We start from the raw sequence: 14,531 nt of genomic DNA, 5'->3' as shown, positions 1-14,531 counted from the left end.
CGGCGGACTTTCCTGACATACACCGTGTATTCACACCAGCGACATTCCCCCAGAAGCGGAAGATTCGAAAAGCGTCGTGGCTTTCTGCTGTCACGTGAGCCGGTGAGCGCGAGTGCTCAACGTCGTGTCTATAATCGGTATTATAATGTATATAAAATGTCTATGTCTGAATATCCTGCTATACACAGCCACTGCAGAACAGCCAGCTGTTCACTGGCGTAACTGCAGTCGGACGAACGTTGTTCACGAACGGACGAATGTGGTTCATTCGTCACCATATCCCGTCCTTCGTCAAACTGCCGTACACCCTTCCCCTTGAGACTGTTTGTTCCCCATACTGTGCCTGTAATCTTTGCGAAATCTCAGCTGGTTTGACGTTCTCCTTCACGAGGAACTCGATCATGCATCGCTGTTCCACAGCTACAGACACACTGCTCGCCGCCATGACAGCTGCCGCTGTGGTGCAGTTCCTGCACGTGCGACTGACTCGAGGAGGATTGCGCTTCGTCCTCCAAAAACTTACTCGCTGATTTTTCTCGAGCAAAAGTCTAAATCAACCTTGAACGACTCTTGTAATCTAATCGAAACGGAGTTTATTCGGAGCAATCAACGTTCCTATTTCCTCCACTAACAAATACCGAGTAATAAAGGAAAACGGTAATTATTTATTTAACTCCAAGTAGCACAGACGTATAGTAGGTGTCGCCTAATTATTGCTGGAATGCGTTCGCCTCATAGGAGGTTGGCGTAAGTGTGGATGGTTTGTTCTTCGAGGATGATAGACGCTCCGAGGTCTTGAAGAGGACTCGAATCTTCGGCTACTTCAGGTCCCGTGCTAGGCTGGCGGAGGAGGTTGCGACGCCATTTTGCTCGGGCGTTCTGGAACCACACCTGCGTAGCCATTAATTAATTAATTACCGCGAAGAAGCAGACAGACACGTTATGTTGGCGACGTAGTTTAAGAACGTGTTACTTATACGCCCAGCACAACAAGTTATACGTGTGACAGGAAGCGATAAATAATTTAAATTTCCAAGTACCAAATTGCGGTAAAACGGCGTGGGGCGACGTCTGGTGGGAAATCATCCCAAATTTGTCAAGCAACAGTGATCTATGTTCCCGACTGTATAGCTTGTTGCTCGTGATGTCTACGTAGCCCACAGGGGTGCTCTCCAATATGTATTGCTCCATAGACGAAAGTAGTAGTTACACAAAGTAGAAAAGGCTGAATACAAAGTATAAGAATAACAATGTTGATTACAATGTTACATAATCACTAATGACACTTAAACTGAGCGATGGACGAAATTGATGTCAGTGAACCGGGGACGTGGTTCCAGTTGATGGCGGTACGGTAGAAAAAGGAATCACCATGAGATTTGGTTGAACAAGATGGAATCTTTACTTTTTGACGATGTTCAGCGCGATTTGATATGTATGTTGGAGGAAATATACAAAGCGAGATCGCAAGCTATCGTTTTGATGATATATTTTGTGACACAGGCACAGAATCAATGTCGTTAACAGTTACTCACTGACTACGATCGGAAAGGAAACAATGCAGCCATGGTAGTACGTTAGTACCGATATTAAGTGCACTGAGTTTATGGAGGAGGAGACGATGAGATATCTTATCAAATGCCTTCGAGAAGTCAAGAAATATGCAGTCGGTTTGGGACGAGCTGGTCGAGCCAGTCTGTCTGGGACGAGGATTTCACGAGCAAAGTGCTGTCGGTGGCAACTTCGATACAGTGTTGCCCGTAATTTTTAATTTTCATTTTCTAAAAACTATGAGCGCAATTGGGACGGAAATTGTAGTGTACAGTTAGGCAACTGATTATAACATGCACGACTTTTCTAATCAAGTTTCAAAAGTCATCCTGTTTCCTGTAAACCTCTTCCTCTTATTTTTTTTCTTTTTTTGCTTTATGATGTTTACGGAATAGTAGTGTTAGTCTGTGACGTTTTTAACCGAAGGCTAAACGGGGATGTTACAATAAGGGCTGGGGTTTGAAAACAATGTAGGACGAGAAGGTAAGGGCTCTTCGAGGCGTGGGAGTTCGGAAACCGCGTTGATCACCGCGTTGACATGACCATCACCGCCCCAAGATTAAATAACAGCAGCATTTGAAAGTCTTGCTACCTTATATTAGTGTTATACCTGTGCGACACATGCGGAACAAATGACATTATCGTCTAATGCCATTAGGGTCCCGAGTGGCATTATCCACGAAGGCCATTAAACGACATGCAGTCTTTTGGCGCAGTCATGCGTTCTTTTGCTTTTGTTGCTGAAAATTTCAGGCACCTCCAGCTTGTCCTTCGTCAAAGAACACTCGTGTATAGCCTCAAATTATGAAATAATCTTGTCCTGGCAGGGTACAAAGTGGTTTTATGGAAGCAGAAAATTTTTACGGTCACCTGCAGCACTCTCTTGCTCAGTCCCGTCCGTGCAGAAAGCTGCTTGAGATCCTTAGAGTCAGGATTATGGTTCATGGTGAAGTATGCACGCATTGCGCGCAATTGGTTGTGCTTGAACGATGTGCGCATGCGCTTGCAGTTCTTCTCTGTAGAGAGAGAAAGGAGGAGTTAATGTAGGCTGCAACTATATACAACACCCTTGGTTGGTATCGAAAAGCAGCGCAATAACACACGGGGGAAACAAGAACAACACGACACCGACTTTCTCCCGTGTGTTGTGCTTGAGCCGCAGTCTTGAGAGTTACTAAAATGGGTACCAACTACCCCAAACGTCAATGTTAGTTAAGAACCTTGGTTAGAATGTAGAAGACCGGTATCAATGCGAACTGAAATGTTGCAGTCTTTAGAAACGGAGTGAAATACAGAGCCCTCTGTAAGCATGTACAACAATCCATCGCGTGCGCAGCATAGATTTGAACGTCAACATCTTCGACACACGTGTGTCTGGTCGTGTAAAAAACAATGATAGTAGCGAAAATCTCCAACCGAGGTACAGGACGGGGATACCCGACGTTTCGGAGCCTTAGGAAAGAGCCCAACTGGCTATACGAAAACGTCGGGTATCCCCGACCCGTACCTTGATTGGAGATTTTCGTTACTATCGCAGCATAGATTGTTTTACGTCCTGCCAGGGTAGATATATGTTCCGATGACAACATCAACATGTATCCTATATACATATATATCGATGGTGGTGCTGGTAGTGTGCCATTTCCGAGCGATCTGCCTTCTGGCTTGGCGGCATTTGTCTTAAAGCGTCTGAAAAAAAAAGACAGAAAAGGGACTCAGGCAGCACAGCCGACGCCTGGATTCGAACCCGGGTCGCCACAAAAATATCCGAGACAAGAAACGACACGGCTATCATCATCATCATCCTCATCATCATCACAACCGTGCACTTTGAGTACTTCCCGGAACTTATGCACGCTCCGGCGAACAGAATTAATCCGCTACACTCTATCCACCTCCTATTAAAAACGCGCGCAAGCCGGAAAAGAGAAAGCATCCATACATACGGGAACTTTTTCTCTCTCTCTTTTTTTTTTTCGAAAGGGCACTTTTTATTTTCCACGCACTCTCTTCAAATAGAGACACACACACACGTTGGGGGGCGCATTGCACTTGTCATCTTCCGCTGTATTGCGCCACAAAAGGATGAAAGTCACGTGCAGAGAGCTTTCCCAGCAGCGGGAGGGAGGGAATTGGGACAATACCCCCCTCCCGCACGTGCTGCAGGACCGGGAGGACACTTCCACCATCTCAAAAATCCTCGCCGAGAAGCACGTCACACATTACTCGCTTCACTGGTTCCTGCCTTTTTCCTCTCTTCCAAGTTGATCTTTATGGCTACAGTTTCGTATTGTGGAACGACCGCGTTACGCCGGTCGTGTTGGCCAGGGGGCGCGCGCATCGCATTTTCTGAGCCGTAACACGGCGACACCGTGCGATTGTTTCGGGAAAAGGGGGACGCGCTGATGAATGGGTATCGAATGATGGTGGTGTGTTGGGGAATGATGGTGTTCGGTTATATGGGTAGGTCGTGGAATATTCCTTTAGGGAATAGTAGATTTGTGGCTTGTGGGCGGCGTTTCTGCGATTTTGGTGACATCATTTGAGGTTTCGTGTGGCGCCGAATGAGGTTTCGTGTGGCGGAGGTGTGAGACGAACACGGGCATAACGTGAGCTGTGAGGTCGTAGCGATGCGGGGTGCTCAGAGTTAAATTGTACACTTGTTTTCGTGCCCCCTGCAATCTTCTCGGGATGTAGTAACATTCGTGACGCATTAATATTTCTTTCTGGTGTCCGCGTACGTGGTTTGAACATGAAACTATTCTGTTATTCGTCATTTATTGAACGTACATCACCAACCAACAACAACAACAACTTCAGAGTAATTTCTGACCTTTCGATGTCCTACAGCCCAGCAGTACTTCCTAACGCTTACGCTTTTTCCAAACCGAAGCCATTCTCAAAAATAACTATTTTGCCTTCCATCCTCGTGCAACAATCTGGCCACCGGCGTAACACACATCCAAGCTGTAATAACAATCCTCGGCCAACGCTTTGCGTAGACAAAACGTGCCCGAATCGCTTTGGAAACAGCAATCTGTTTATTTTCGCCCAACACGTTTTCTTCCACCTTCACCTCCATAACAGTGCCCGTTACCACACCTTCTTCAATCTCTAAAAACGCTGTTCGTAGCTCGTTTTTTGTCGAAAATAAAAGCGAAAGCTCACGAATTGCCCGTGGCCAACACAACAGCAAGCACGCCCCCGCTCTCCTAAAAAAGAAAAAGAAAGTGCCGCCATCGCCCGCTAGGCGGTGCAGTCTTCCGGAGCCATAATCCCCAAAAGGAAGCAAAACAAGCAGTACAGCTTATGAACGGCCAAGACGAGCACTGATGAAACTAGGCTTAGCAAAAACACTCGAGAATCTTGGCGACCTGTAATCTCTCTTGCAACACACAATGGCGTTACAAAGGCTTATTGCAGCCGACCAATAAGACACGCGTATCGATTTGCCGTAGCGGAGAGGCCCGGCCCCGCTTCGACGGCACGTGACCCGTCGGCATGTTATGCCTTATTAGGGAGGATTTGCGCATGCGCGCGTGGGCCATTTGTCGCAAGAGGATTATCGGCGCTCTCCAAAATGCGCTCCCCGCTTAAGTTAAGCCGGCGAGCTGGGCAATGATGCAGCAACGGTTAAAAGGGTTGTTGGTGGCATTGATGGCGACTTTGGAAGCTAGCTCCGAGTAAAGCCGGTTCACACGACGATTTTGTCTGCTTGTAAGTCGACACCAGATTATGATGATGATGATGATGATAAGAAGCAGTATAGAGTTATATGAATGGGAGAATATTTGGGGGAGCGGGGCTAGTGTTCATTGAGCTGAACTGTTTCTGCATCGTCCACCTTTTCTCCTCGTAGAATTCGTCGAGTTCATCGCTGGACATTGTTACGTGTGGGGCATCACCTTATTATGGTATTTTAGAGATAGGTTAGTCTCATAATCTTAGCCGTATCGTAGTATGTTCGGCGAACTTCGTAATAAATTAGAAACAAATACGAGGACAAGAAGGCGCAGATGTGATTGTGAAATATAAGGTATTTCATCGGTGCCGTACGCGGAGGAAGGAATGGGAGAGATGGCGTCTTAATGGTCCGAAGAGTGAAGCCAAAATTGGCGCCCAACGTGTGGCACCAACATTCATTTTCCAGTTTCGGTTTTAGTGGTGTCAGCACAGCCGCGTGAAGAAGCAGTTTCAGGGCTCCTGATCAGGCATGCCCTCCACCGCGTTAAAACGGCGACCACAATGGCGCGTGCGCAAAGCACTCTCGTTGGCCCTCTGGGGTAACGTGAACTCGGCCTCTATCGATACGTCACCTGCACCACGCCTCTCTGTACTCTTCCTTAGGGGCGCATCTTTCTTTGCTTTCCTCCATGGTTCTGTTACAGTGTCCACGTCAAATATTGAAATAGGGTATAGCCGTCAAAAAAGCCAGGCAGCGGCGGTACGCGAACAAACCTGAGAACTGGTCCGAGAACTCTTGTGCTTGTCTTCGTGTCCCGTGTCTCTCGGTTATTCGTTCCTTCATCATCATGCACCAGTTAGTCTGCGCCCTATCCCTTTTAGTGAACAAACACACCTCACGCACTCACTCTCTTCACATTCTCTACTACCCCAAGCAGCACAACATCTTGGGCTAATATCGGACCAATATTGACAATGTCGGCCCAATATGGGACCAATATATCTTTATTTATTTATTTATTTCGTAGACGACTTAGTAGAATTACATAATCAGATATGGGACTGTTAGGGCAGACCCTATTATATTGTGCCAGCATTGCCAATATTGGCCCAATATTGGGCCGGACAACACAAGGACGAAGCAGCGGCATCTGGTGAATGTACATGACGGAAAGTAACTGTTCTGAGGCTGAAACACACAAACAGACGGTGCCAATAGGTGCCAAGAATAAGAACAGTTGAAATAGGCAGTCGTCGAAAAAGCCCAGACAGCGGCCGGAATCGAACCACGGACCTCTCGAATGTCGGTCCCGTTAGTCGAATGAGGCGCCTCGTTATATAGTGGGAAAGCAGATGCCAGCGTAGCGTAGTGGTTAGCGCACTTGACCGGCAGTCGAGAGGCGCGTGGTTCTATATTCTTGGCCGGCGCTGTCTGGTCCTTTCGACGACTGCCATCTTTCAATTGTTCATGTTCTAAGACACCTTGAGGCTTGTGTTGTGTGTTTCATGCTCAGAACATGTACTGACCTGAGCGCCACCGACGCTAGTGCTAGCCCGGGGCGCCGATGCTCTGCACCATTGTATACTCTCTGGGCATTTCATGTCTGGGCAAGTGAGAAGCTTAACGTGGGAATTCACTTTTGTGCTCTCCAGTTATTAATGCCCCGAGAATCAGAAAGCGTTCTTTCATACTGCGAAGAAGGTGTATCTCCATCCTCATCGTCAGGGGCATCTTACCGCTCGCTTTGTTCAGAACTGGCTGCGCCGAGCGTTCCTCTTTTACAAACAAACAAACAAACGAACGCTCGTCGTTACATTACATTACGTCGAATGCAGCGAGCCAATCGTCAGTGTCATGGGAGTCGCAGCCACAGAACTAAGAGCGGTGGATCGCGCTGTCGGAGAGCGGGGGCAGGCATGACGGTAGACGCAGGGTGGTCACCTGCCAGCGGCAACGGCGGCGGCGCGTCTTGCTGTTGCGGCGTCGACGCTGGGCGCAATAAGGAATATTCGAGTTCAAATATTCAGTTTGAAAGAAACGGGCTCTAAGATGCCCTTGACGATAAAGATGGAGACACATCTTCCCAATATTTACGAGTCTAGAGGTCTGGTCCCATGCCTTGTCCAAGGACTGTGAATCGCGTAAAACAGACAAGTATTTGTCCCTTTAGGCAGACTTCTGCGATATGTTCTGGTCCTCTGTACTCCAAATGTTGTGTTCGTAAGCGCTTCGGCTCATCACTTCATGTACTTCATGTACAAGACCCTGACTGTGAAGGATGGCACCCTTTGCTGCTCTTATGTGACCAGACGAAAACTGCTCAACATATATTTTCCAGATGCCAGTTGTCGAATATGTTCTTCTGAGTTCCGCAAGTTACCACTGTATACTGTACACCTCGCACCGCTTCGCCGCCCGGCGCTATCTGCATGACGGACTAGAGCGAAGCCAATGTGTAGGATGCAGTAGGATAAAGCACAATCGCGTCTGCTTGTTAAAGAAAATTGTTGAAATAGCACCAGCAGCGAGATTCTAGCCCACATCCTCCGATTTCAGACCGATCGGAAAATATTACTGCAAATGGTATTTCCGTAAGCCGGTGAGCCAATTAAGGCTCCGACGCATCAGTCTGCACTTGATTGATTGTGGTGCTCACCAGGTGTCTGGAAGTGCACGCGGCAGAAGACGCGGGAGTCTCGGAGTCCGAAGACGTCTCCCTTTTGCAGCGGACTCTGGCAGGCCCAGCAGCGGAAGCAGGCAACGTGAAATAGAAGGTCTCGAACTCGCATGACCAGATCATGAGGCTCCAAGGCAACTGCGCACGCGCAGCAACGCAGGAACGTCCTGCGTATTACAGCACGTTTTACCTTGTGGTCACGTACAAGTCACGTAGTCACTTACTTCTGACGTCATACTCTACTATGACTAAAAAATCGTTTAAGATTACCGTTTCTTTCATCCACGCAACTCTCTGTTCTGACCACGACCCTGTCATAATTGGCAACCCCTCTACGAAGAGTCTCGTCCCTACGATCCGGTAGAGGCGCTATGTATCTGCCTGCGGTATCTTGATCATAATTGGACAGTCGAAGTTTGAACAGAAGCGCACGCATAGCCGTAGCAAACGACAGCAACGGTACGCGTATTTCGAAACATCGTAACCAATGAAAACTAGATACCAATACGATACCAAAACTATAACCAATAGAATGATGGAAACTTACGGTTCTGAGGCCGCGGAACACACTAACGGACTAATACAACGCAAGCTTCAAGGAACCTGAGATATAACATCAACGATTGAAATCGCAGTCGTCCCTGACACATCGTCTCATTCACGTACGCCACTGTCTGGCACTCAGGACGACTGTTTCAATCCTGCATAGAATGATGATCATGATGAACTTCTTTTTTCAAGATGAGCAGAGCATTGAAATGCAAAGCAAGCTGATGTATCGATGTGGACGGTATATAATTTCTTTGAGCTTGAGAAGGTGGTAGGGACAGAGACAGAAGAAGACAGGACTAGACTCTATAGTGCTGTCTGCTTGTGTTTTGTGCCTCTGTCTGTACCACCTCCTCAAGCTCAAGGAAAGGATATACCGTCGTTTTTTTTTTTTTTTTTCAAGAACAAATGTTCCACGGGACATGCACTGATTGTTCGAAAACTCTAACGTACAAGTACAGTATACAATGTGTTGTAGCAATTGATAGGATTGAAAGGATATTATTTATATTGAAGAAGCAGGGCCACCGCTTCCCTCACACCTCCGGCGCTGGGAACTGGCGCAAATTACATGAATTTATAGTAGTTCGTGGTGCACCTATATGTCGATCCCCTAGAGCCTGCCTTTGAGAGAGGTAGCGACTCTGTTCACTAGAAGCGCTGCTAGCTTGTTGCCCTTTGAGTAGAGCGAATGATCGACACGTATTTACAGTGTCAATATCATGGTTACTGCCGTCACGTTCTGCTGTCTGATCTACACGCGTAGTCTGTGGTATAGATACCACACTCTATAGTAAAACCCGTAGACCTTTCTAGCTTGTACCCCCGTACCGTGTTTCCGTACCCTTGGCAAAAGGTGGGTTTTGTTTCGTTCTGAGTTGCTACGAACCGTCGTTGCTGCCCTGTTTGGTAGGGGTCGTGGGTTTAAACTCTGCGGTTTTCGACTACGTGGAGTGCGGAGTGTAGTACGTGTTCAAACCTGTCCGCGACGCATAGCGTTCTCCGTGAAAAGCAGCGGGTGGCAGCAGAGCCCAGCGAGGGCAAGATGGCGGATACTATGGTATTAGGAAAAGTTTTGTCTATCGTGAAACCTAGCAGTGCCAACAATAAACTACCATTTTCGTGTTCACCTGAGATAGTCATCTCTGCAGTAGATGGTGTCGTCCCGGGCGTAGCACGAGGCGTGGGAGTCGAGAGGTGTCGCGCACCGACTGCACCGTAGGCATCCCGTATGCCATGGACGTTCCAGGGCTTCCAGGTAGAAGCGCTCACGGATCAACTCCCCACAGGCCACGCAGCGCAACAGCCCGCCAGTGTCCTGAACCTCGTGCGAAGACTTCTCATTCCGGTGGTCCTGGCCTTCTTGTTGTGTCGTGGGCACAGTGGCGATCATGTGGGCATCACCTGCACGCGAACGTTACCTCTCTCACTGGAAGGAAAAAATATCGCTTGAGACAGCTAGTATATACGTTGCGGTGCCAATTAACGACGTGGCCGGGTGGAATCATTCCGGCGTTGCGGAATGGGATCTCCCATTCCGTTCCAATTCCATTCCGAGGAATGGAGATTTGCGATAATTCCATTCCTTTCAATTCCTCGGAATGAAAAGGCATGGACAGTTCCCACTCCTGGAATGGCTTGGCAACCAAATTCCATTCCGTTAATTCCCTCAATAAAAGAAAAGGACCGGTAACCATACTGGGCAGTCCAGCAGTGCTAGAGGAGATTGACATTACCAAGCACGGAAAAGGCACAAAGACGAGGTTATTCCACTCTTGACCGTGTGCTGGTGCGGAGCAAAGGGTGCGAGGGTAGAAACCAGCACTTTGAAACCAAAACTGCCACCAGGGCACCCAGACCATTCCATTCCCATTCCTAGGACAGTTTCCGCCATTCCATTCCAATTCCATTCCGGGCTCTGCTAAATCCGGAATGGTTCCGGAATCGTTCCAACTCCGGAGTGGCAACTCCGCAACCCTGATCCATACGCTCGCTGATACGCCAAGGTAACGCAAAAGACTATAGGGGTTACACCACCGGCTCTGCTAGCTGTATCGTACTTTGGATTGGGCTTTCCGGCAGACTTTCCAGGCGTCTGCTAGCACAGATTGCCCTGAAGTTGGCCCAGGGCGCATTCTAATACTCCCTCTCCCACGCCTTCCTGTTGCCCACCACTCATAGCCACAGTTGTTTCGCGGTGTTAACACGGAACCAATCTGGCAGCGAGACGGTCACCCAGAAAGCGGAACTTTCGACAGCATCTAGTGGGTGCGCAATCGAGAAGTCTTCGTAAACCACAGTAACGGTTAGGACCTAGAGGTACTAAGGGGCGAGACACCTTTAGTACTTCTAAAGTGCCTCTGTACCTCTAGTACCTCTGTGCGGGTGTGAAGTCAGCAGGCGTTGCAGTTGGAACCGCCTTTGTTCTGTTTGTTTGCTTTTGTTTTGTTTTATCGCTTTATTTATTTTTTTGCATTTCTGGCGCGTTCACCCTTGCAAACGATTGAAAGTTGCGACAGGTCCAGTGTTAATTTCTTGTGTCCCGTGCTCTTATACTTTGCCTACAATATGGACATGGGCGGATAGCGGGTCCTGGCCCCCCTCAGTTTCTGTCGTCACAGAGTGCTTCAGCTGACCTTATACACAGTGTATGTAGCGTACAGTCCCAGACACGAACCTTCTCCCATGAGAAAAACGCTGCATCCGTCCTTGAACATTTATTATTCGCTCCAACTCGTGCCCACCTGTTCCTTAATCCATCCATCCATCCATCTCATCCTCTGCCTTCAATACTATTACCCGGCCATCATGGTTTACACAATTTAACGCATAGTGTACTCTTGTGTATGAAGTCTCATCTGCACAAGCGTCGACAGTCTACGGGACGAGCAAAAACATGCGCTCGCAGGCGAGTACATGCTGACGGCTGACGGCGTCACCTTCATCTTGCTGGCTGGCAACTTTCGGTTATTAAATCTGTTGCGTTTGTTCCTGCCGTCGCCTCCTACGTCTGGCGTTGGTTGTAACACTACGTGCTAATCCTTCCTTCCCTATAAGTGCCCTCTCTCACTTCATCCCAAAGAAAATGATACCATTTCCGAAGTAGCAATTGCAGAGTCCTGGAGGAAGCCTACACAAAAATTAATGGGTTGCAGAGCTTCAAACATTCCCAAACCATTTTACGACTCGAGAAGGCGCCGCACAAGTCACAACCATATTGTGTGTACACACAAAGACCTGGCGAGAACAAAGTCGCGGGGAAACAAAAAATGAAACGGCGAGAAAACGTCTTGAGAGAGGGTATATCAAAATAGTTGCGGCTATAATTGGCTAAGAATGTCGCGCGGCTGAGACCGTGAGAGACAAAGCGGATTGACCCTGGAATCATGCGACACGCCTCGCTGGCCAATTGCATCACAATGCATTGTCAGCCAACCGCGAAAGGATCCGTCTGCTTGCCTCACTGAATGCCAAGAGGTTGGCCGCAAGTGGGCTCTATGCTGTATTGCGGGAAAGGACGCCGCCAGGGTTGCGCGTGGTAAATAAGACTTGGTTCGCGAGACAAAGGGCTTTCCGCGAATTCGATGTACAATACCCAAAGGGCTTTCCCAACATTATTTTGGAGGCATGTGGTAACGCGTCTTGTGTGGGCTTAGCCTTAGCGGGACAAAGACCCGTGCCACGCGTCTAGAAACATTGATTGTCGTACCAATATACACCTTATGCAGTTGTACGTCACCTTATACTTTACAGTTACAGTTGAAATCCGTAACAGCTTTTCGATGGTCAAGCAGTGGCGTATCTAGGGTGTGGCAGGTGTGGACAGGTGCCATGAGCGCCAGGTGAACAGGAGCGCCATTATGTGGTCGGGTGTGAATGTGCCAGGTCGGGCACTCAACCTGGCACATTCATAAATGATCTAAAGCACCCGCCATTAGGGAGGTTGTAGTGTGAAACCTAGTGCGGACTACACGAAAACGCATCCCCAAGGACATCATGTTAACCATGTTGCCATGGGCGCAGGTAGCTCTAGATACGCCACTGTGGTCAAGCTTCGAACAACATCTCGTTTCACGCTTGGATTCGAGTGATACAAGTCTGGATGGACTAGTTACCTGATAAGTCACCTAAGAAAGGACTTAATTTTTGACTCACGTGTATTTCTGTGGATAATATCGCGCAAGAATGGCCAGATACCCAAACAAAAGCAGAATCTCCGAGACTTTGTGCAAACTGCAAAGACGGACCCTCAAAAGATACATTTTGTGGAAGGCTTTAAAACAGCGGTTGGCTTTATAGACACCCTGTGTAGAGTGAGTAAGGCGCCTTATCGCTGCAAAGCCAATTCTATCTTAGGACCGCGAAGCAACAGTGGCTATATGAACGGTGTACGTTTGTAGAGAGATGTAGAGACAACGGATAGAAGGAGTGGAAATAGTGTGCGCCTAGGGCCGACTTCACGGGAAACTCGTGTCTACAAAGTCAGCAGGAAAAAAAGAAAGAGAAAGGAAAAGGACAAAGAAATCTCGCAGAGCACAGCCGGCCGGAGCAGGATTTGACCCCACCAGCTCCCAGTGTTTCGCGTAACCTTGGAAATATCACTACAGTGAACCCTCGTTAATATGACCCCCGATAATCTGACATACGCGCTTTACGACCATACCCCTCTGGAACAATGCAGTGAAACCTCTGCAAATCCCCCCGTTAATATGACAATTCCGCATTATGACCAAAATTTTTGGGAACGACCATGGTCATAATAACGAGGGTTCACTGTATATTGAGTATATGTCCATTGGATGACACGCAAAATGTGCCGCGTGTTTCGGCGTAGCTCACGGGAAATCACTGCTTCCAATTCAATGATATGGCAGTTGAGGGAAAGTACCACTAGTGGGGGGGATTCGAACCCGTGCGCACTCTCTGATTTCCGGTCTGATTGCCCCACCCACTGCAACGTTACATCACCGCTTCAGTTGGTGTCAATGACTGACTTATAGGCGGGTTTTATAACCTCTCCCCCAAAACTCATCCTATATATATATCCTCTTTCCCCTAAAACTCATCTTCCAAAGTTTCTTCCGGAGTTTCTATATGCCGGCAACTAACTGCACGTGGTTAAATAATTATTTTTTCTCACTTGCATATAGTACAGTACGTGCATGATGTAATGAAGCACATCAACGCAAGTGTCACACACAATACTTTTAACACGCATGCTCAATGTGACTTGCCTGAAGTTTGCGGTTCTGTATCTTCAGTCTCGGTTTTCAGGTTTCGAAATAGACACGGCCACCTATAATGCGAGATAATTTAACACGCATCTAAAATACGCGTGCATGATCTTACAAAATATACGGCGCGTTGCTGCGTTATAGCTCGAATACAAAACGCGTTATTGTCTTTTGCAAGTCATCGGTCATCGAGAAAAGCCACACCTGATCCTCTTGTGACCCGAGTGCATTTTTGGCAAGGCAGTTCTGTGCGAATTGTTATTTTAAAACCGAAGCGAAAGCGAAGCCAATAGTCACGCTATCGAGCCGAGCACATTCTAAACGGGAAAAAAAGGGGGCGTAATTGCAGCCTTCTAGTCACCTATATTGTGATTACGCCCCATTTCAGTCCCCATGACCCCGAAATTTACTCCCCAGAACTGCAAATAGTCACTCAAGTTCGGAAATGGTCTCCTGAAGTCAACTCTCCATACGTAAATATGTGCTCTTCGTGAATTTGATGAAATAAGACTTATAGGCTCACTTGCAAATTTTCCACCCACGCAGAGGAAGAAATAGTTAGCGGTTCTTTCTTGGCAAATTGTGCCCTAAGTATGTCGCAAGATTTTATATCGCTCGACAGTATCACCACTGACAGTTTAATTCGAGATATTTTCATTCATGCACACGAATTATGTACCATAGGACTGTCAGAACAGAGCCTATAAGATGCAGTCCCTATTATGTGACATTCATTTAGTTCCATGCATTTAGTCGAGAAAGGAACTAATTTTTGCGGCAATGAATTTAGTCCTCAAAAAGACCAAAATTGCTTCTTTTTTTTACTCTACTACTT

At 47.6% G+C, this 14,531-nt stretch overlaps 1 protein-coding gene across 1 annotated transcript; it reads right to left on the bottom strand.

The window, feature by feature from the left end:
* Positions 1 to 644: 644 nt before the first annotated feature.
* LOC135368008 (LIM/homeobox protein Lhx9-like) lies at positions 645 to 13,754 on the bottom strand. The gene is made up of 5 exons (XM_064601092.1): positions 13,697 to 13,754; positions 9,593 to 9,866; positions 7,893 to 8,080; positions 2,422 to 2,567; positions 645 to 891 (listed from the first exon to the last, which is right to left on the bottom strand). Exons 2-5 carry the CDS (start codon positions 9,853 to 9,855, stop codon positions 733 to 735), a joined length of 756 nt encoding a protein of 251 aa, XP_064457162.1. The 5' UTR covers positions 9,856 to 9,866; positions 13,697 to 13,754; the 3' UTR covers positions 645 to 732.
* Positions 13,755 to 14,531: the final 777 nt, after the last annotated feature.

Source organism: Ornithodoros turicata, chromosome 9, assembly GCF_037126465.1.
Source record: "Ornithodoros turicata isolate Travis chromosome 9, ASM3712646v1, whole genome shotgun sequence".
NCBI classification, from domain to species: domain Eukaryota; kingdom Metazoa; phylum Arthropoda; class Arachnida; order Ixodida; family Argasidae; genus Ornithodoros; species Ornithodoros turicata.
This window is presented reverse-complemented; position numbering and strand designations above follow the sequence as displayed.